General features: G+C 47.6%; 1 protein-coding gene across 4 annotated transcripts in view; it reads left to right on the top strand.

The window, feature by feature from the left end:
* The window catches only part of flna (filamin A, alpha (actin binding protein 280)), a 42,024-nt gene extending 23,728 nt beyond the window's left edge, over window positions 1–18,296 (top strand). Inside the window, exons 10-49 of one of the 4 annotated variants that reach the window (XM_014332425.2) lie at window positions 302–439; window positions 1,060–1,186; window positions 1,260–1,396; window positions 1,483–1,679; window positions 2,132–2,245; window positions 2,328–2,471; window positions 2,548–2,671; window positions 2,841–3,001; window positions 3,099–3,189; window positions 4,049–4,218; window positions 4,357–4,474; window positions 4,688–4,800; window positions 5,095–5,244; window positions 5,365–5,683; window positions 5,938–6,111; window positions 6,212–6,374; window positions 6,450–6,610; window positions 6,740–6,907; window positions 7,013–7,136; window positions 7,539–7,695; window positions 7,768–7,957; window positions 9,081–9,104; window positions 9,573–9,820; window positions 10,894–10,968; window positions 11,613–11,712; window positions 11,785–11,925; window positions 12,017–12,145; window positions 12,245–12,418; window positions 12,851–13,012; window positions 13,143–13,346; window positions 13,428–13,580; window positions 13,663–13,785; window positions 13,923–14,189; window positions 14,293–14,430; window positions 14,608–14,723; window positions 15,579–15,711; window positions 15,800–15,976; window positions 16,069–16,287; window positions 16,383–16,580; window positions 16,967–18,296. In XM_014332425.2, the coding sequence (XP_014187911.1) occupies window positions 302–439; window positions 1,060–1,186; window positions 1,260–1,396; window positions 1,483–1,679; window positions 2,132–2,245; window positions 2,328–2,471; window positions 2,548–2,671; window positions 2,841–3,001; window positions 3,099–3,189; window positions 4,049–4,218; window positions 4,357–4,474; window positions 4,688–4,800; window positions 5,095–5,244; window positions 5,365–5,683; window positions 5,938–6,111; window positions 6,212–6,374; window positions 6,450–6,610; window positions 6,740–6,907; window positions 7,013–7,136; window positions 7,539–7,695; window positions 7,768–7,957; window positions 9,081–9,104; window positions 9,573–9,820; window positions 10,894–10,968; window positions 11,613–11,712; window positions 11,785–11,925; window positions 12,017–12,145; window positions 12,245–12,418; window positions 12,851–13,012; window positions 13,143–13,346; window positions 13,428–13,580; window positions 13,663–13,785; window positions 13,923–14,189; window positions 14,293–14,430; window positions 14,608–14,723; window positions 15,579–15,711; window positions 15,800–15,976; window positions 16,069–16,287; window positions 16,383–16,580; window positions 16,967–17,151 (6,206 nt within the window). In that variant the 3' untranslated portion in view covers window positions 17,152–18,296. The remainder of the gene's footprint in view (window positions 1–301; window positions 440–1,059; window positions 1,187–1,259; window positions 1,397–1,482; window positions 1,680–2,131; window positions 2,246–2,327; window positions 2,472–2,547; window positions 2,672–2,840; window positions 3,002–3,098; window positions 3,190–4,048; window positions 4,219–4,356; window positions 4,475–4,687; window positions 4,801–5,094; window positions 5,245–5,364; window positions 5,684–5,937; window positions 6,112–6,211; window positions 6,375–6,449; window positions 6,611–6,739; window positions 6,908–7,012; window positions 7,137–7,538; window positions 7,696–7,767; window positions 7,958–9,080; window positions 9,105–9,572; window positions 9,821–10,893; window positions 10,969–11,612; window positions 11,713–11,784; window positions 11,926–12,016; window positions 12,146–12,244; window positions 12,419–12,850; window positions 13,013–13,142; window positions 13,347–13,427; window positions 13,581–13,662; window positions 13,786–13,922; window positions 14,190–14,292; window positions 14,431–14,607; window positions 14,724–15,578; window positions 15,712–15,799; window positions 15,977–16,068; window positions 16,288–16,382; window positions 16,581–16,966) is intronic. The other 3 variants (XM_014332426.2, XM_005918383.3, XM_014332427.2) reach the window with 3 other exon arrangements.
* Window positions 18,297–18,946: the final 650 nt, after the last annotated feature.

The raw sequence follows: 18,946 nt of genomic DNA, 5'->3' as shown, positions 1-18,946 counted from the left end.
TTTTTACAGTTTTAATAAAGTGATATGAAGGGATATCCCACTTCCTGTGTGAGGATAATGGCTCACTTCCTTCCCTGTGGTCTAAGAATTCCCTCTGCAGGAAAGGATGGGTGGATAACTGGGGGCATGCAGGGTAGTAGGAAGGAGAAAATAACATTTGCTTTCCAACAGATCTGGAGTGTGATGGATGGTTTGTGTTTAATGTCATTCACCTCACACTTCATTGGTCTTGTCCCCACTGAAATGTGGTCATAATGTTACTCGGAGCCGTGCCCGTCTCACTCGCTCTGTTTGTCCACAGCGTGTAACCCCAGCCTCTGCAGAGCCAAGGGTCGTGGTCTGCAGCCAAAGGGCCTCCGGGTGAAGGAGACTGCAGACTTCAAGGTTTACACAAAAGGAGCCGGCACTGGGGAGCTGAAAGTCACCATCAAGGGCCCCAGTGAGTTCTAATCCAAAAGTTCATATTGGTTTTTGTGCTTGAGGTGGGATTAATGTTTGCAATCTGAAGAGAGAAAACCCAACAAAGAAATAAACACGTCAGTAAATGAGGTTGTTGGATTTACAAAGCCCCAGATAATCTTTAGCTAACTGACAACAAACCAACAGAACAGTGAAGACAAACGAGCGCAGCCAGCTGTTGTCACTGAAAGAGTAGCTCCTGACGTCTGCAGCCCTCCTCTGCGCTTCTTGACATTCAGACTGTCTTCACTGTTCACATCAGTCTTTGACAAATGCACTGTTATCACAGCACAGTGAGCCAGCTGCACAAACACCAGCCTGATCAGGCTGCAGAATCTGCTTCTTGTGTCCAACGGGAACAATTTTGTGCATAAAGCATTTTAAAAATGTACTTTTTTTTTTAATGCAACCTAAAATCACGATCGCCTCAGAGGATTTCTACTCTGAGCTATGGTTTTGTTTTCTTAAATGTGGTTCTGAGTGGCCAATGAATCTATTGTTTGTGGTTTCACTACAAACAGACTGGGGATGCTTCCTCCTTCCTAAAATGATAAAGTAAGACTGGATTAAAGAAATAATGCAAAGGCATCTTGTTCACAGAGGGTCTGGAGGAGCCGTGTAAACGGAAAGACCTTGGAGACGGTGTGTATGGATTTGAGTATTACCCCACCACACCTGGAACATATTCCATCACCATCACCTGGGGAGGACAGCACATTCCACGCAGGTACACATGGGCGTGCAAACAAAACACTGACTCCAACTTGTCATTGTGACTGACCATTCGATTCTCTGTTTAGTCCCGTGGAGGTCAAGATTGGCACTGAGGCTAGCCAGCAGAAGGTGAGGGCCTGGGGTCCTGGACTGGAAGGAGGCGTTGTTGGTAAATCTGCTGACTTTGTGGTGGAGGCTGTTGGAGACAATGTCGGTACACTGGGTAAGTGCCATACGCGGGCGTGGGGTCGGTCCTGAAAGCATGTGCAGATCATCTTCAGTTTCTTCTCTGAAACTGTTGTTCTTCAGGTTTCTCTGTGGAAGGTCCGTCTCAGGCCAAGATCGAGTGTGATGACAAGGGTGATGGATCGTGTGACGTGCGCTACTGGCCCACAGAGCCTGGCGAGTATGCCGTCCATGTGCTCTGCAACAATGAGGACATCCAGCACTCTCCCTTTATGGCTGAGATCGTCAACCCACCAGGGAAAGACTTTTACCCAGACAAGGTATGCGCCCACCCAGAGAGATGCACATGGAGATCATGGACGAGTCCATATAACAATCTTTCTTCAGTTAAGATTAGTTTTCATGACTGTTGCCTCAAGGCCTGAGATCATGGTGGGAGTGGATGGGTTAAAAACGATTGTGTGAAGGCAAAGGGAGGCTTCCTGCACCTAACACTTGCTGCAGTTCTTGGTGTCAGAGGTGACACACAAGGTTTCAGGTTTTAGATGAATTACTTTTTCCTGTAGTGTGTTTGGAAAACTGCATTTTTAATAGGAGACATTGTTTGTCTAATATTAAAAACTGATCTGAAACATGTCAGTGTGATAAATATGGAAAAAGATGGTAAATCAGGAAGGAGGCAGATATGTCTTCACAGCACTGTAGTGTGTAAATGCTATTCTGGCTGTAGTACATGTGGGTTTTTTTTTTTTTTGGTTTTGTTTTTGTCTAGGTTAAGGCGTACGGCCCAGGCCTTCAGAGCAGTGGACTTGCTGTTGGAAAACCCACCGAATTCACGGTCGATGCCAAGCAAGGAGGAAAAGCTCCTCTGAAAATTGTAGCTCAGGTATGTCTGGGTTTGTTTATGACCAAAAATATGGTAAATATGTATTAAATCTGAGTGAACTAATCCCTTGTCCTCTGCACAGGATGGTGAAGGCAATTCTGTGGACGTCCAGGTGAAGGATAATGGCAACGGCACGTACAGCTGCACCTACACCCCACGAAAGCCTGTGAAGCACACTGTGATGGTGTCCTGGGGAGACGTTAACATCCCTGAGAGTCCGTTCAGGGTGAGTATGCTCTGCTATGCAGGCTTTGCCTTTTCTTCTCACTGAGTCTCCTGAGTTTTGGTGTTTGTGCCCACAGATGAATATCGGAGCAGGCTGTCATCCAAACAAGGTGAAGGTTTCTGGGCCTGGAGTGGCAAAGACGGGCCTCAAGGCCTTCGAGCCAACATACTTCACTGTTGACTGCTCAGAGGCTGGTCAAGGTAAAGCTCCAGAAAACGGAGAGTAAAGATCCGGTCAAAGCAATATTCCAAACAACAACATGTTTATGAACAGATATTATAGGAAATGTATTTCACCCAGCTGCTGTTTGAGGCTGTAGAGCTTTACCTATAACATGCTAACGTGCTAACCTTTGCCCTCGGCCATCAGGTGACATTAGCATAGGCATCAAGTGTGCCCCGGGAGTGGTGGGACCTGCAGAGGCTGACATCGACTTTGACATCATCAGGAACGACAACGATACCTTCACCGTCAAATATACTCCCCCTGGAGCAGGCAGCTACACCATCATGGTGCTGTTTGCTGACCAGGTGACTCTGAATCCTTGAGTATTTATATCGGTTGGAAGGCAGACTGTTTCCAGGACTCGGGGTTTATTGTAATGTTTGTCTTCCTGTTTGCGTTCAGGCTATTCCAATGACGCCCTTCAGGGTCAAAGTGGATCCTTCTCATGATGCCAGCAAAGTCAAGGCGGAGGGACCGGGACTCAGCCGCAGTGGTAAGAACACCAAGCCAGAGGGCGCTAACAAAAACAGGCGTGGCCACATTCGATTGGCTGTAGATTGAACGCTCAAAGGTTTGACGGTCAGTGTCAAACTGCATGGAACAACTCTTCATAGCTCTCAATGCTTTAACATCTGTAGCAAGAACTTGTTTGACGAAACTGACAAGATCCAGATTAAAATCACAAGGATTTAAAAACAAGAATAAACGGGTCCCTCTGAGCTGTCATGTGACAGTCTGACAGAGGTAAGATGGCAAAGATGAGTCACATAATAGGATTTATTTGTACAAGTCACTGTTCCTGCTCATTAGCTTAAGATGTTGTCATCTGGGGGGGCGGGGGGCTGAAATGATTGTTTTGTGACAGACTCCTGTGGCATCCCAGAATAAATGTATTAAGCTGGATCACACTTATTAATCTCTTAAGAGTCAGACTGGTACTGCACACCTATAATCGTCACTGTACACTGCATATAAATAGACTTTATTTGAACTAATATAATTCAAATCAGTCATCAACTGCTTCAGTTAAATGCATCATTTTAATTTAGCTCAAGGTAGTTTGGTGTTATTTTACACTGCAGAAGAAACGCTGTGCTAAGCTGGGTAGCATTTTAAATCTGTTACTTTAAGTCTGTTATATATCTGCAGATCTACATTTACACATCTTAGTCTTAGTCTTTTGTCTGTTGTGAGCTGTTGCCCGTGGACCCTGAAGCACCCCGAGCATTTCCTCCAAGTTGTAAAAGTTTCCTGCTTATTGAAACGTGTTGATACAAAAGCTTGTATGACATGCTGGGTGATTACTTTTGTTCTAATTAGACTCCCTAACCCAGTTGAATGCTGTCTTTTAGGCGTAGAGCTGAACAAGCCCACTCATTTCACCGTCAGCACTAAAGGAGCAGGAAAGGCAAACCTGGACTGCAGCTTCAGCGGCCCGACCAAAGGAGAGGCTGTGAAAGACTTTGAAATCATCAACAACCACGACAACACACACACTGTTAAATACACACCCGTGCAACAGGTGAGAGAAGAATGCTCCCACATGCAGTTGTGCTACGTTGTATCATGTGGCTTCTTATTAGAGCAGTAAAGCATTCTTCTGGCTGTTATGCATCATATTAAATGGGATTGTGTGGATCGCTCCTCTTTGCTGTGACAGGGTCCACTGGGAGTTGCCGTGACCTATGGTGGAGATCACATTCCCAAGAGCCCTTTCAGCGTCGGCGTGGCGCCCACACTGGACCTCAGCAAGGTCAACGTGACCGGCCTGGGAGACAGTATGTACCTGTGCCACTGTTCTTGTCCAGCCACACCTGACAGCAAACCTCAGCCTATATAAAGTCTACTGTCTAACATGAATGTTTTCACCATGGCTTTCTCCCTTGCATGGTTGTCAGTATGTTGATGTGTTTATAAAAAAAAAAAAAAAAATCGAAGCTTTTCAGGCAGATCAGAAGTGTCAGTGTGTTTTCTTTGGTCTGTTCTTGCAGAGATGACTGTCGGCAAAGATCAGGAAGTGACTGTCAAGTCAAAGGGTGCTGGGGGTCAGGGCAAGGTTGCTGCCAAAGTGACTGGACCAGGAGGGAAACCAGTGTCCAGCAAAGTATGACACCAAATCTCCTTTCTTAACAGGACAATATAAGAGTCAATGTTTTTCTCTGAGTCTTAAACCAGTTTCATCCTGTTTTTGGTTTTTAATAAACATTTTATTTATCCTTATTGGTAAAATCAAAGTCCACTCCACCGCTGTCTTACACCTCCAGCCACTTATTTGGTCTCCCTGGAAGTTCTCCTTGGATGTTGGAGAACTCTCCCAGTGTTCCAGCACTCTTTCAGTGCTACGTATTTCTCTCTCCTCATGCCTCTGGTAAAGTCACGTTAATGTGTTTTGTTCCAGGTGGAGCCTGGGCTGAGCCCAGAGACTAGTCAGGTGAAATTCATTCCCCGGGAATCAGGACCATACCAGGTTGAACTGACTTATGATGGAGTGCCCATCCCTGGCTCCCCCTTCACCCCCACAGCTTACCCTGCAACAGACCCCTCCAAGGTTAGCCACAAGCACTGCTGGATCTTCTTAAACCTGTGTGAAGTGAATTGAATTAATTCAGCTTGACATGCTTGCAGATTGGAATCATTGATCTTTGTTCCGTGTCACCTTTCCTCTCAGGTACGTTGCTCAGGCCCAGGTTTGGAGCGTGCCAAGGTTGGCGAGACAGGGGAGTTCATTGTGGACTGTACCAATGCCGGCCCTGCTGAGCTGACTATTGAGATCATATCGGACAGCGGCACTGAGGCAGAGGTTCACATCCAAGACAACGGAGATGGAACCTACACGATTACCTACATCCCTCTGTACCCCGGCTCGTACACGCTCACCATCCGCTATGGTGGCCAGGATGTGCCCAACTTCCCTGCTCGTCTCAACGTGGAGCCTGCCGTTGATGCCAGCGGTGTTCTGGTGTTCGGACCAGGAGTGGAAGGCAAAGGTGAAATAACGTGTGTGTGTGTGTGTGTGTTCCTGTTTTGTGGGGCTGGTTTCTTCCTCCCATTATCACCATAGTCTTATTGATGGGCGCTGATGTCATCTGTAGATTATTGCAGAATTCAGATGAAATTGGGCCCCAGCTTGTGTGAATAACGTTATGTGAAGAATAAAGGGAGCTGTGTGAAATGTAAATGACAGACTGGTCTCATTTTAAAGGACATGAGCTTATGTGTACTGTATGTTCTGTCCTTTCAGGAGTCTTCCGTGAGGCCACTACAGACTTCACTGTGGATGCTCGCGCTCTCACACAGACTGGAGGTGACCACATCAAAACCCACATCAGCAACCCCTCAGGGAGCCGCACAGATGCCCTGATCACGGACCTTCGGGATGGAACCTACAATGTGGAGTACACTCCCTATGAGGAGGGTGAGTTAAAGTGCAGCAGTGGGTACAGTAACTGAGCGTTTTTCTTCTTCTCCACTTTGAGTTGAGTGTGTGTGTGTGTGTGTGTGTGTGTGTGTTTCAGGCCCACACACTGTGGAAGTTTGCTATGATGGCTCTCCGGTACCAAAGAGCCCGTTCCGTGTTGCTGTGACTGAAGGATGCGACCCGGCTCGTGTTCGTGTGCACGGCCCCGGTCTGAAAGGTGGCACCACCAACAAGCCCAACAAGTTCACCGTGGAAACCAGGTGAGACGAGTTCATGGTGGTGTGTCACAAATCTGTTTCCTACTCCTATTGTGAAAGTCTTTCTTTCCCGTGCAGAGGAGCAGGTACTGGTGGCCTGGGTCTAGCTATGGAAGGTCCGTCGGAGGCCAAAATGTCCTGCACTGACAACAAGGATGGCAGCTGCAGTGTGGAGTACATCCCATACGAGCCTGGCACGTACAACCTCAACATCACCTACGGAGGACAGCCCATCACAGGTACCGAATACTGTTTTAGTAGTAGTAAGAAATACAACTGTGAGAAGAACATCCTTTTGAAATGTACTCTATCCCTTGTTGTTAAGCAGAGGCTTTAAATATCGTTTCCCTCGTGCTTGTTCTGAGCAGGAAGTCCGTTCTCTGTGCCCGTCAGCGACACAGTGGACAGTACCAAGGTTAAGTGCCAGGGTCCCGGCCTCGGCAACAATGTCAGAGCCAACATTCCTCAGGCGTTCACAGTGGATGCCTCCAAAGCTGGAGTTGCCCCACTGCAGGTCCGAGTACAAGGGCCCAAAGGTGATCTGGCTTCTAACATTTCTCCATCTATGATTAACTGTGTACCAGAGAGCTCTTAGAGGATGTTAAACTTGGTATTTGGCTTCCTTCTGTGTGTGTGTTCAGGTGTGGTGGAGCCTGTGGAGGTTGTGGATAACGGTGACCAGACTCACACAGTCAACTATGTTCCTACTCGAGAGGGACCCTATTCCATCAATGTGTTGTATGCTGATGAGGAGATCCCACGCAGGTAACTCTCAGGCAGTGTATCAGCCTAAATATGCACAAATTTTAATCCATTTCCTAATATCTAACCGTGATGATCAATGTCTGCCTGTGACCAACACAGAAAACACAAAACGATGTTAGTTTTGTTTTTCTGAATAGAACCACATTCAAAAGCCAGTAATAAATCTTTGTAGTTCCTGCATTATTAGAATGAAGTAGCTGAAGTCTGGCTGGAATAATAACTGTGCTGTCCGGGTGATCTGCATGCTTTACCACAGACGGTCATCTGTCTGCATGGCTGAATTCGGCTAACGACACAGCTCGTTTCATCAGGCTGCTAGTGAAACATCTAACCCGCCCGTGGTTTACTCGGCTCTGTCGATGAGACTGTATCCCACAGCCAGTCCTTCTCTCTCTTTGTCAGCCCGTACAAGGTGAAGGTGCTGCCCACCCATGATGCCAGCAAGGTGCGTGCAAGCGGACCCGGCCTCAACACCACTGGAGTGCCCGCCTCTCTGCCGGTGGAGTTCACCATCGATGCCAAAGATGCAGGCGAGGGACTGCTGGCAGTGCAGATCACTGTGAGTGCTTGGACCACAGAAGCATGGAATCAGAGCTGCGATGTTTAGCTAACGCTTTGTTTTCTCCTGAAGGACCCAGAGGGGAAGCCCAAGAAGGCAAATATCCGTGACAACCATGATGGGACCTACCTGGTGTCTTATGTGCCAGACATGACTGGCAGATACACCATTCTCATTAAGTACGGAGGAGACGAGATCCCTTATTCACCCTACCGAATCAGGGCTCTGCCCACCGGAGATGCCAGCAAGTGCACTGTCACAGGTATGTCCAGGACGGGCTGCTGCAGTCATAGATGTTGAGTTTTGTTATTCTACCAACTCAGTCGGCTGTACTGCTGATCAGTGTCTCATCTCAGCAGGAATAATTAGTGAAACATATTGTGTAGAATACTGACACACAATGATTTCCAACATATCTGATTGTTATCAACAGTATATGCCCCACATTTCCACCTGTTGCTATTAAAATCCAGAGTTCCTGCAGCCGGGAGAGGTCAAAGGGTTTTTACTCAGAGCCACAAAACGTTTCTCTCCTCTCTCGTGCAGGAATAGTTGCTTGTACAGGATTTTATATATTACTGAAAATGTTGCACAGTTCTTTGAGCGGTGCAGATTTACAAATGGGTAAATACTTATAAATGCGTCTACAGAACACAAGGATTGAGCGCTCAGCGTGTCTTTGAACTGAAGAGTCAGGATCTGGTATTTAAAGTCGAGCGTTGAGGAAGTTCCAGTTTAATCAGTCAGCTGTAATCACATGCAGAGCTTCTGGTTCTGAAAGCGAAGCTTGAATGTTTTCTAACAGCCAGGTAGGACTACCTGCTTTGGTTCTTTAAGTCACCTGATGCATGACATCAGTGAGTTTGAGCTCAGATGATAGAAATCCTGTTTTTGGTTTTTATGAATTAGTCAAACATACATGAATGAGACACTCTTTGGTTAACTACAATGGCAACGATTGAAAGTCTTCCTACCCACCCACACCTGAGGGCTAACGGACATTTGGCTCCACAGATGATTATGTGAGTGGTTTGTTGGAGGTCATGTGATCTAGAGTGCCTCTCGGTGTACCTGCAGCTCGTATCTCATCAGTTTTTTTTGTGCATTGGTATGTGGCATCTCTCACGCTGTGCTCCTCAGTTGCACCCTGCACACTCCTACTCAGCCCGGCCCCTCCCCCCACACACACACACACACACACACACACACACACACACACACACACACACACACACACACCGCCCCGCTTCACACTCCCCCACCGTTTGTTTCATCCAACTGTTTGGAGCACAGTTATTGCCATCCGTCACCTCCACCCCACCTGACTGTCTTTTTATTTGTCACTTTTCTCTGGCTCCCTCGCTTCTCACCGTTCCTACTTTCAGTCTCAATCGGCGGTCACGGTTTAGGTAAGCCTTTTTATCATGTAGAGGACCTTCTGTTGTCTTTTTCTCAGCATGGAGGATAGTGGCACCAGCTTTCAACAGGACATCCCATCCTTTTGCTTGTTTCTCTTCTATATTTCACTTTCCCAGACTTTTTTTTTTTTCTCCCCCGCCTTCCATCTCATTTTACGCTTCCTCTCTCATAACTGTGTGTCTCCATTTTATATTGGACAAACTAATGGACTAACAGAGTAGGTGGAATGGCACTCTGGCTAATCTAGCTTTCTGTTCATACATGGAAACTGTAACTGTTATTGGTAACGATATATGAGCGATGGTAATAACATGACTAGATTCAGCTTTAACCTGGTCTTCTGGTTGTGGAATGTGCATGCTGAATGCTGCGTCTGGCAGTGCGTTTGTCTGTGTAAGAAACGACTTAAATGCATTTTTTGATTTCTTTTTTTTTCTTTCTTTTTTTTTTATCTGAAGGTGCCGGTGTTGGCCCAACTATCCAGATTGGCGAACAGACGGTAATCACGGTGGATGCCAAGGCTGCCGGAAAAGGCAAGGTGACGTGCAGCGTCTGCACGCCAGAGGGGGCGGAGCTTGACGTGGACGTGGTTGAAAATGAGGACGGCACATTCGACATCTTCTACACGGCGCCACAGCCTGGCGAGTATGTGATCTGCGTCCGCTTTGGAGGGGAGCACATCCCTAACAGTCCGTTCCAAGTCACGGTGAGTGATCTGCATGTGTAAGCCTGCTCTGCTAGAATCTCATGAAAACTTCTCGGTGTCAGATACAGTTATCAAGAATGACCCTCAACTTGGAGAAGCAGAGTTCAGTCTTAAGCTGCATCCACAGTGAAAGCAGGATGCAGCTTGAAGCTGGTGACGCGAGAATACAAAGTCACCGACATGAGACGATTATGGGCGAGATAACTGACAGGAAGTGGGCCCAAGATAAACTCCTCAAATTCTAGGCAAGCAATTTAAGTGAGCACTAATAAGGGCTGTCAAAGTTAACGTGTTAGTGTGGATTAATCAGTCATCACGATGAAATTTATTTTATTGCAATTAACCCATCTGGAGTGCAAAATCACTCAATCCCTGAAATGTTTGTTGACACATTTCAGGCAGTTTGTCCAAAGGTTGTGCGTTCTGCGCTCAACGCTGGGTTAGTCAAGCCCTGCTGCTAGTAAGAGTGACAGAAACCACCGACTGAAGAAAAATCATACACAGTCCGAGATTCCAAAGCCCTGATTTAATGTTTTAAAGTCACACATGTTGTGTTGCTGTGGAAGTGGGTCCAAAAAGCAGCTTTGGTCAGTATAGGCAGAGTGTAAGCACGTTCTGTTTTTCCGGCTGCAAAGGTGGACGTGGGAGCTTTATAGGACAATGAGGAGGCGCAGCTTTTGTCACACCTGTATTGGCTTCATTTGTCATTGCTCAGCCCCTTCATACTGCGTACTCTCAGTAAGATGGTGTAGAGGGGCGGGGCCTTTATGAGGACAGATTTTAAATTCAAATGAGCAGCAGCTGATGTAGACGTGGTAAGAATTACAAGTTGATGCAGAGTGTTTGTGTTGCTCGTCGGTACAGTAACTACTGAGCTGGTTGTTTACCAGCAGTTACAGGTTTGTCAGAGCCCTGGACCACAGATGCTTTCAACTACTTCCCCTACAGAGGCTTTGGTCCTGACGCCTGCAGCCGTTTCTCTAAATCACTTTGACTGCCGTTTTAATCCGCTCCAATGCCTTATCTTTTTCACTCTCTCAATTCCCTCCACCATCCCTACCTACACCCTCCAGGCACTGGAAGGAGCTCCATCAGACCAGCTCATGCAACAGAGCCAAATGCCCCAGTACTACAGTCAACAGCCCTGGGTATCTAAATCCTCAGCCTCCAGTCTCTCGGCCTTCTCGGCTTCAGTTTTGCTTCTCCCTGTTGTCCCTTTCTCGTCTATGGTGCACATGGTCTCCTTTCATCATTGTCTGCTGTGTCTCATTGCAGGTGTTTCATCACTGAGAGGGTGCTTTCTCTCGTTTCTCTCTCCAAACAGGATGCCAGGGACACATGGACTGTTCAGCAGAGCTGCATAATGTTAAAGTTCAGGGTCCAAAGCCTACTGTATGAGCTAAACAGTGGTTTCCTTCGTAGCATGGGACCAAATTATATATTTACTCAAGCATTATGCAGCCCTTGCGGACAGTGCTCCATGTCGACCTGGCTTCAGAGGGAAAAAGGCCATTTTGAAAATCCTAAATTTGGCCGTCCCAGCTACTCCACGTTTTTCAAAATGGCTTTCCGATGTTTTGTCCCCATCCTGCTCTTGCAGCTTGTCCGTACCATCATCCTGACCACGGTCGCCATTATCATTCCATCTCATCGTCTCATCCTCTGTTCATTGTTGGCGTTTTCCTCTTCCATCCCGCACTGTGTTCACTTTGTGTGACATGTTGTCACTGTAACCAGAACGGTTGCCACGATCTCTTAACCTGTGATCTGACTGGTGCACTCTGTCTCTCAGGCAACAGACCGACCAATGGGAATGAACGGGCTGGATGTGGCAAGTCTGAGACCGTTTGACCTGGTGATTCCATTCACCATCCAGAAAGGAGAGATCACAGGTAACGTCTCCTTTATAAACGCGTAATTTGATCATAGTGATGTGTGTGTCATTGTGTTGTCCTCTGCTTCAGGTGAGGTCCGAATGCCATCGGGCAAAGTGGCTAAGCCTGACATCACAGACAACAAAGATGGCACGGTTACTGTCAAGTACGCTCCCACAGAGGCCGGGCTGCACGAGATGGATATCAAATACGACGGCATCCACATCCCTGGTATCTGCACACATTTAGGACTGTGTGGGCTCTAAAGTGCACTGAGAAGATGGTTTGGACGTGCGACACTAACCGCTCTGTCTGCCAACAGGAAGTCCCTTGCAGTTCTACGTGGATTACATGAACAGTGGTAATGTCAGTGCCTATGGGCCTGGCCTTATCCACGGGACTGTCAACAAGCCAGCAGTCTTTACTGTTAACACCAAAGATGCTGGAGAAGGTGGGTAACAGTTACACCTGTGGAGTGCAATTATATTGGCATGACTTACCTGCCGCCTCAGATTTGAACACATGTGACGCCCGCTGATCATCTTTGTAGGGGGTTTGTCTCTGGCCATCGAGGGTCCGTCCAAGGCTGACATCAGCTGTGTGGACAACCAGGACGGAACCTGCACCGTGTCTTACCTGCCAGTGCTGCCGGGAGACTACAGCATCCTTGTTAAATACAATGACAAGCACATCCCAGGCAGCCCCTTCTCTGCTAGGATTACTGGTAACTCTTTCTACATCAGAGTAGACATCCATGCAGCCCACACACTACAGTAACGTAGTTCCTCCCTTCCTGCTGGATCCAGAGATGTTCCAAGACTACATGCCTGGAAACTGAAACTATAAAAATCCAGTTAATTTAGCAAGGATACGTGTGTGTGAGCCGACAACAGCAGCGTTGCTGTTAACACGTTTTTATTGGCTTTCCCACTGCTCCTGTAGCACACACCACCCTCTCCTCCAGTCAGGTGTGGGTCGGCCTCCCCTGAACCCACTGCTCCACCCCCTCCCCTGCAGCTGAGCCACCCCCCCCCCCCCCCCCCCCCCCCCCCCCCCCCCCCCCACAAACACCACACACACACACACACACTCTCTGATAGAAAAAGTGCATTTATGCCATTAGCGTGTGCCCTAACAATCACTACTGCATCTCTAGGTGACGATTCGATGAGGATGTCCCATCTGAAGGTGGGCTCGGCTGCAGATATTCCACTGGACATTGGAGAGCTCGACCTCAGCCAGCTGACAGCCTCTCTTACAACACCCTCAGGGCGAGAGGAGCCCTGCCTGCTGAAGATGCTGCGTAACGGTCACGTTGGTGAGTGTGCGTCTAAGTTTGCTAAACAATGAGTCATCAGAATATTTTATGGTTCCCTAAGTATAACTGGGGGGATGAAACTGGCTGCATGCTGGTTGGCGCGTTGTTAACCCTCCTCTGTCTGTCTTAGGAATATCCTTTGTTCCCAAGGAGATTGGCGAGCACCTTGTTAACATCAAGAAGAACGGTCGTCATATTCCCAGCAGCCCAATTTCTGTAATGATCAAGCAGTCAGAGATTGGTGACGCGAGCCGTGTGCGTGTGAGTGGACAGGGGCTGAGCGAGGCCAGGACCTTTGAGCCTGCAGAGTTCATCATCGACACTCGTGATGCAGGTATATGCTCAGTGAAAGCATAGATGCTGTCATTTTATTTTTACACATTCATATTTGTCATGCTCATCTTTGATGCATTAGGCTACGGTGGCCTGAGCCTCTCCATTGAAGGCCCCAGCAAAGTGGACATTAACACTGAGGACCAGGAGGATGGCACCTGCAAGGTCACCTACTGCCCCACTGAACCAGGAAATTACATCATCAACATCAAGTTTGCTGACCAACATGTGCCAGGTACTTATATGAAACAGTCGGATTACAGAGGAGGCACATGTTTTGGTTTTGTAAAAGTGAATTTGTTCATGTGTATACACAGGAAGTGCTTTCACGGTGAAGGTAACAGGGGAGGGCAGAATGAAGGAGAGCATCACCAGGAAGAAGAGGGCAGCATCGGTTGCAAATGTTGGCAGCCAGTGTGACCTGAGCCTGAAGATCCCAGGTGAGACGAGCAGGAACTCGTATTTAATTCTCCATCTGTGCTCGGGTCTAAAGGGGGAGGTTACAGCCTTCTCACGGTTAGGTTCTCTGACGCTAGGTGATTCTCATGTTTGTATGTCTACATCTGTGCGTCCTCAGAGATCAGCATAGCGGACATGACCGCTCAGGTGACCAGCCCCTCTGGTCAGGTTCACAAGGCTGACATCATGGAGGGAGAGAATAACACCTACTGCATTCGTTTTGTGCCCACTGAGACCGGTGTGCATACAGTGTGTGTGAAATACAACGGCGTGCATGTGCCTGGGAGCCCGTTCCAGTTCACTGTCGGCCCCCTGGGTGAGGGTGGCGCTCACAAAGTGCGTGCTGGAGGGCCAGGCCTGGAGAGAGCGGAGGCTGGAGTACCAGGTTGGTGTGGTGTCTGGGTTGTGAGTGCAGAATCCAGTGTGTAATTTTACACTGTATAGCTAACTCTGTTTTGGCGTGTGTGTGTGTGTGTGTGTGTGTGTAGCGGAGTTCAGCATCTGGACGCGGGAGGCTGGGGCTGGAGGGCTCAGTATTGCTGTGGAGGGACCGAGCAAGGCCGAAATCGCCTTTGAGGACCGCAAGGATGGCTCCAGTGGGGTTTCCTACATCGTGCAGGAGCCTGGTGAGAAGAGACAGAGCCTATGCTGCACACTGAATCACATTTCTAGTTTATAGTGTGGTTTTATGCTTCAGTCGTACTCTGACCCTGGTCCTCATATGAGTGCGTGCGTGTGCATGTCGTCCTGTCACTGTTTTGTGCTTAAGTGACACTCTCACTGACTGATGGTTCCCCGTGTAGGTGACTACGAGGTGTCGATCCGCTTCAACGACGAGCACATCCCCGACAGCCCCTTCATCGTCCCCGTGGCTTCGCCGTCAGACGATGCCCGCCGACTCACTGTTGCCAGTCTTCAGGTGAGGCTCTGAGACACGCACACATCCGTATGCACACACCACCAGGCCACAGTACACCGCATTGCAGCAGCAGAGTGTTGGTGACTTTTGTGCTAGATCATATGTAAAGAGACCAGCCTTTTATTTCTTTTTACTGTAGCAGCTCGGTGAGGGTTTTTGTTTTTATGTTTTGAGCGTGGATACCTCTGACAGCAAGTCAGCTGTAGTGGTTTGTTTTGCATGCACTGGTAGCAAAGGTACAGACATGGGATCACCATCAGCTGCTGCTGCATTGCTGGGCAGTGCAAGGGCTTCTGGGATACAAAAGGACTGTGTGTGTTTCTCGTGCCTCATTCTAAAGGCTCCCAACAGCCTCTCGTCTCTGAAAGTCTTGTGGGCGCTAAAGGGTTAAAGAGGTTTAACATGGGCTGTTCTTCCTGTTCATTCACCCATAGAGCCATGTGTCAGTGTCGCATCATCACACAGGCCTTTGTCATCACTGCATACATGCGTGATACCAAGACACTGTGTGGACGTAGACTTTGGGCAGCACGACTCCAAAGTACCTGCTGCTCACTGAAAGCATATCGCGTGTTCTCTAATATATTACAAAATGAATGGTCAGACCACCTACTAGTAACACTTGCAGGAATCTTCATGTGCACACGGACGTGCACAAGCAAAAATATGATGCATGCACACCTTTTCACTGCACAGCCCTCCTCTTTAGCCTTGTTAGCGACTTCAGGTAAGCTATGTAAGAGTGGTGGTTATGATGTGGTGACCTTTTGCTGACTTGCTGTGGGCAGCAGAGGCATGGGGGTTCATTTTGTCCTTCGATGCAGTGTTTAATTCTGTGAGTGTGTTGTTGAGCAGGAATCGGGTCTGAAGGTGAACCAACCAGCGTCATTCGCTGTCAGCCTTAACGGAGCAAAGGGTGCGATTGATGCCAAGGTCCACAGCCCGTCAGGAGCGCTGGAGGAGTGCTGCGTCACTGAGATTGACCAAGGTAACCTCAGGAAAACCAACCCTAACCCAATCAAAGTACTTGCTAAGCTGATGTGATGTGTTACACTGATCTGCCTTCTGTTTGATAGATAAATATGCAGTCAGGTTCATCCCCAGAGAGAATGGTCTCTATCTGATTGATGTGAAGTTCAATGGAAGTCACATCCCTGGTAGTCCGTTCAAGATTCGAGTCGGAGAGACCGGCCAGGCCGGAGACCCTGGGATGGTGTCTGCATACGGACCAGGACTGGAGGGAGGCACCACAGGTAGCATTTTCACCCTGAGTGCAAATCAATGAAATTCCTTTGCCTGTTTGATGTCCCCTATATCCTGCCTGTCATGTGTCATTTACCTCCAGGAACATCATGTGAATTTGTGGTGAACACGAGCAACGCAGGGCCCGGGGCTTTAGCGGTCACCATCGACGGGCCTTCCAAGGTGAAGATGGACTGCGTGGAGTGTCCCGAGGGTTACAGGGTCACGTACACCCCGATGGCACCCGGCAACTATCTCATCTCCATCAAGTATGGCGGTCCTTACCACATTGTGGGAAGCCCCTTCAAGGCCAAGATCACTGGTGAGGAGGAATATTTTCATCATTATTTTATTAAATGTAAAATACTGTAATGCCTTCAGCTTTAACTCACACTCCTCTTCCTCTCTGTCTTCTAGGTTCCAAGCTTGTGTCCAGCCACAGTATGCATGAAACCTCCTCTGTTACTGTAGACCCTGTGACCCGTGCCATCAGCTGTTCTCAGCAGGGCGCTCCTATCCAATCTGATGCCAGCAAGGTTGTGGCTAAGGGCCCAGGCCTGACAAAGGGCTTCATTGGTCAGAAGAACAACTTCAGCGTTGACTGCAGCAAAGCAGGTGTGTAAAGCTAGGATATGCATGAACAGAACACTGGTCAAAGCGCTATTCAGGATCAGATGTTGTATTTTGTGGTGAAGTCGTAAGTATGACAATAGAAAATCCTGCTGTGTGGCAGAGCTTTCATATGAGCTGCTTTCACTTGACATTTAATCTGTTCATGCAAATGGACATCTGAAGGAAGGCCAGTACTGCCAGCACTCAGCGATGGTAGTTTGGTGAAGCTGTTGTCAGGACTCGTCTCTGAGGAAAGGCTGTGCTTGTTTTAGCAACGCAACAATGGAGGAATTCTCCACACCCTTCAGCAGTGTGGCTGCTTCTGCACGACACGCTCTGGGGCTGATTCTGATCTGATGCAATCACTCACCTGATAACGTCTTTTGCAGGTCGTAACATGCTCTTGGTTGGCGTGGACGGTCCTAAGGTCCCATGTGAGGAGATCCTTGTGAAACATCTGGGCAACCGCATGTACAACGTGAGCTACCAGCTCAAGGAAAAGGGAGAGTACATCCTGGTGGTGAAGTGGGGCGACGAGCACATCCCCGGCAGCCCCTACCACATCACAGTTTAAAAAAAATAAAATAAAATAAAGCAAAAATCCAGCTCTGCAGATTAGAATTGTACCACTGTTTAAAACGACTTTCTCCAGTTTAAGCCATCATTGTGTACAGCTCCACGTCCCTCCCATGTTACCAATGACTTCATCAGTGTTGCCCTCAGCCAGATTCCAGGATTGGATATTTTAAAATTCCATTCAAAGTTCAGTGCATTGAATATTCCTTTGTCTACAGTCAGTTGCTCCATTTTCTGTTTTCATTCTTCTGCTAAACACATTCAGTAAACTTGGGGACGAGAACGACGCACCTTTTCATTATTACTGTAAGCTAGCAGTCAGTCGTGCCTTAGGCGATTTTCAGTGGATTTATGAGAAGCTAGTGTAGCGCCAGTAGAGTCTGGCCCCCTGCTTTGGATGGAAGTTACTGTTTACACTGGAGGAGTTACTCTGACATACACACAGTAAATAATGGATTCACTCTGATATGAGCTTCTATGAGAACACACATGTCTGTTCATTACACCAGAGTGTTCATGATGCTCTGTTACTAACCCAGCTGTTTTACCTGCTGCTAGTGTGATCCAGGTTTAGCCACTGCTGTTCTTAGTAGGGAAGACGCATTTCACAGTAGCTTGCTCGTCATCCCGACACTGCTGCCTGGAAATGCCACTTCCTCGGTTTGTTTTTTTTTTGTTTTTTGTTGAAAGCGTGCCACCAGTAATGGCCATCCATGTCCATTAGGTTGTAAGAACTCTGATAAAGAGCCCGATTCCCTGGCATGAAACGTGAGTGTGCAGTGGCTCACTGCCTTGTATGTTAAAAAGGGAAGTTTCCAAAGTTGTGCTTTACAGAAGGGCTGACAACGACGATGGTGTGGTTCATCGCGTCAGAGGGAGTGGACAGATGCTTGGTTTTTTTGTTGTTTTGTTTTTTTGGTTTTGTTTTTTTTGCTCAGTGTTTTAGATCTCACCCGTTTCCCCTTCAGCAACACCCACCCCTCCCTCCTCCCCTCCCTTTGTCCTTCCATCTCCGCTCTGTCTAATCTGTTTCTGAACAAAAAAAAAAAGAATCTTGTCCAAAATAAAAAGGCTTTAAAAATGATTGTAAGACAGTATTTTGATACACAATAAAGTTGTCTAAGTATTTTTCTGTCATTCTAATGGTTGTCTCATTTCTGTGCATCCATCAACTCTCTTCCGCTTGTCCATTGTGTCAAAGTAACTGACGATAAAACAAGGAGATTTTATTTTCTGGCGTTTTGTAGCAGGCAACCGTGTGTGTGTGAATATATTAGGAAGTCACAAGCAAAAGGAGAACACACCATGGCACATTTAAACAAGGACAAATAATTTATTAAGTAAACATCAAACAGAAGCTGTCAGTTAGCTCTGAGGAGCGGGCAATCATAATGAAGAAGTTTGAGTTTTAAGCTGCGATTCATACTTTTGGCCACCAGATGTCACTAAAGAGGCCTGAAACTCTTCGGTGCTTCAGAAGGCTTCACTCTGCCATCACTACATGTTAACACATCAGCCTTGATTAACGCAGAGTAGTTTGGACCCGGAAGCAGGGTTCATACGGCATCACTTAACAACCGGTTAGCTTTTTGGCGGCTGTTGAACTAGTTTGGTGAGATTCTGGCGTTTCTGGCAACATACATTTAGGGTTTAATGGATCGAAATGAGATTATTCAAACTAAAATTGATTTGAATCAGGAAACTGATACTTTTAAACCCATCCCTACAGTAGCGGTTTTTGATATGGGTGGTTGCCCGGGGCATCGTGGTGGGGGGCGGCATCACGGGCATCG

The sequence above is a fragment of the Haplochromis burtoni genome, unplaced genomic scaffold, assembly GCF_018398535.1.
Source record: "Haplochromis burtoni strain Fernald_Lab_line unplaced genomic scaffold, NCSU_Asbu1 Contig_30, whole genome shotgun sequence".
Lineage (NCBI taxonomy): Eukaryota > Metazoa > Chordata > Actinopteri > Cichliformes > Cichlidae > Haplochromis > Haplochromis burtoni.
The sequence above is the reverse complement of the archived record's forward strand: the minus strand, read 5'-3'. Positions and strand labels throughout refer to the sequence as shown.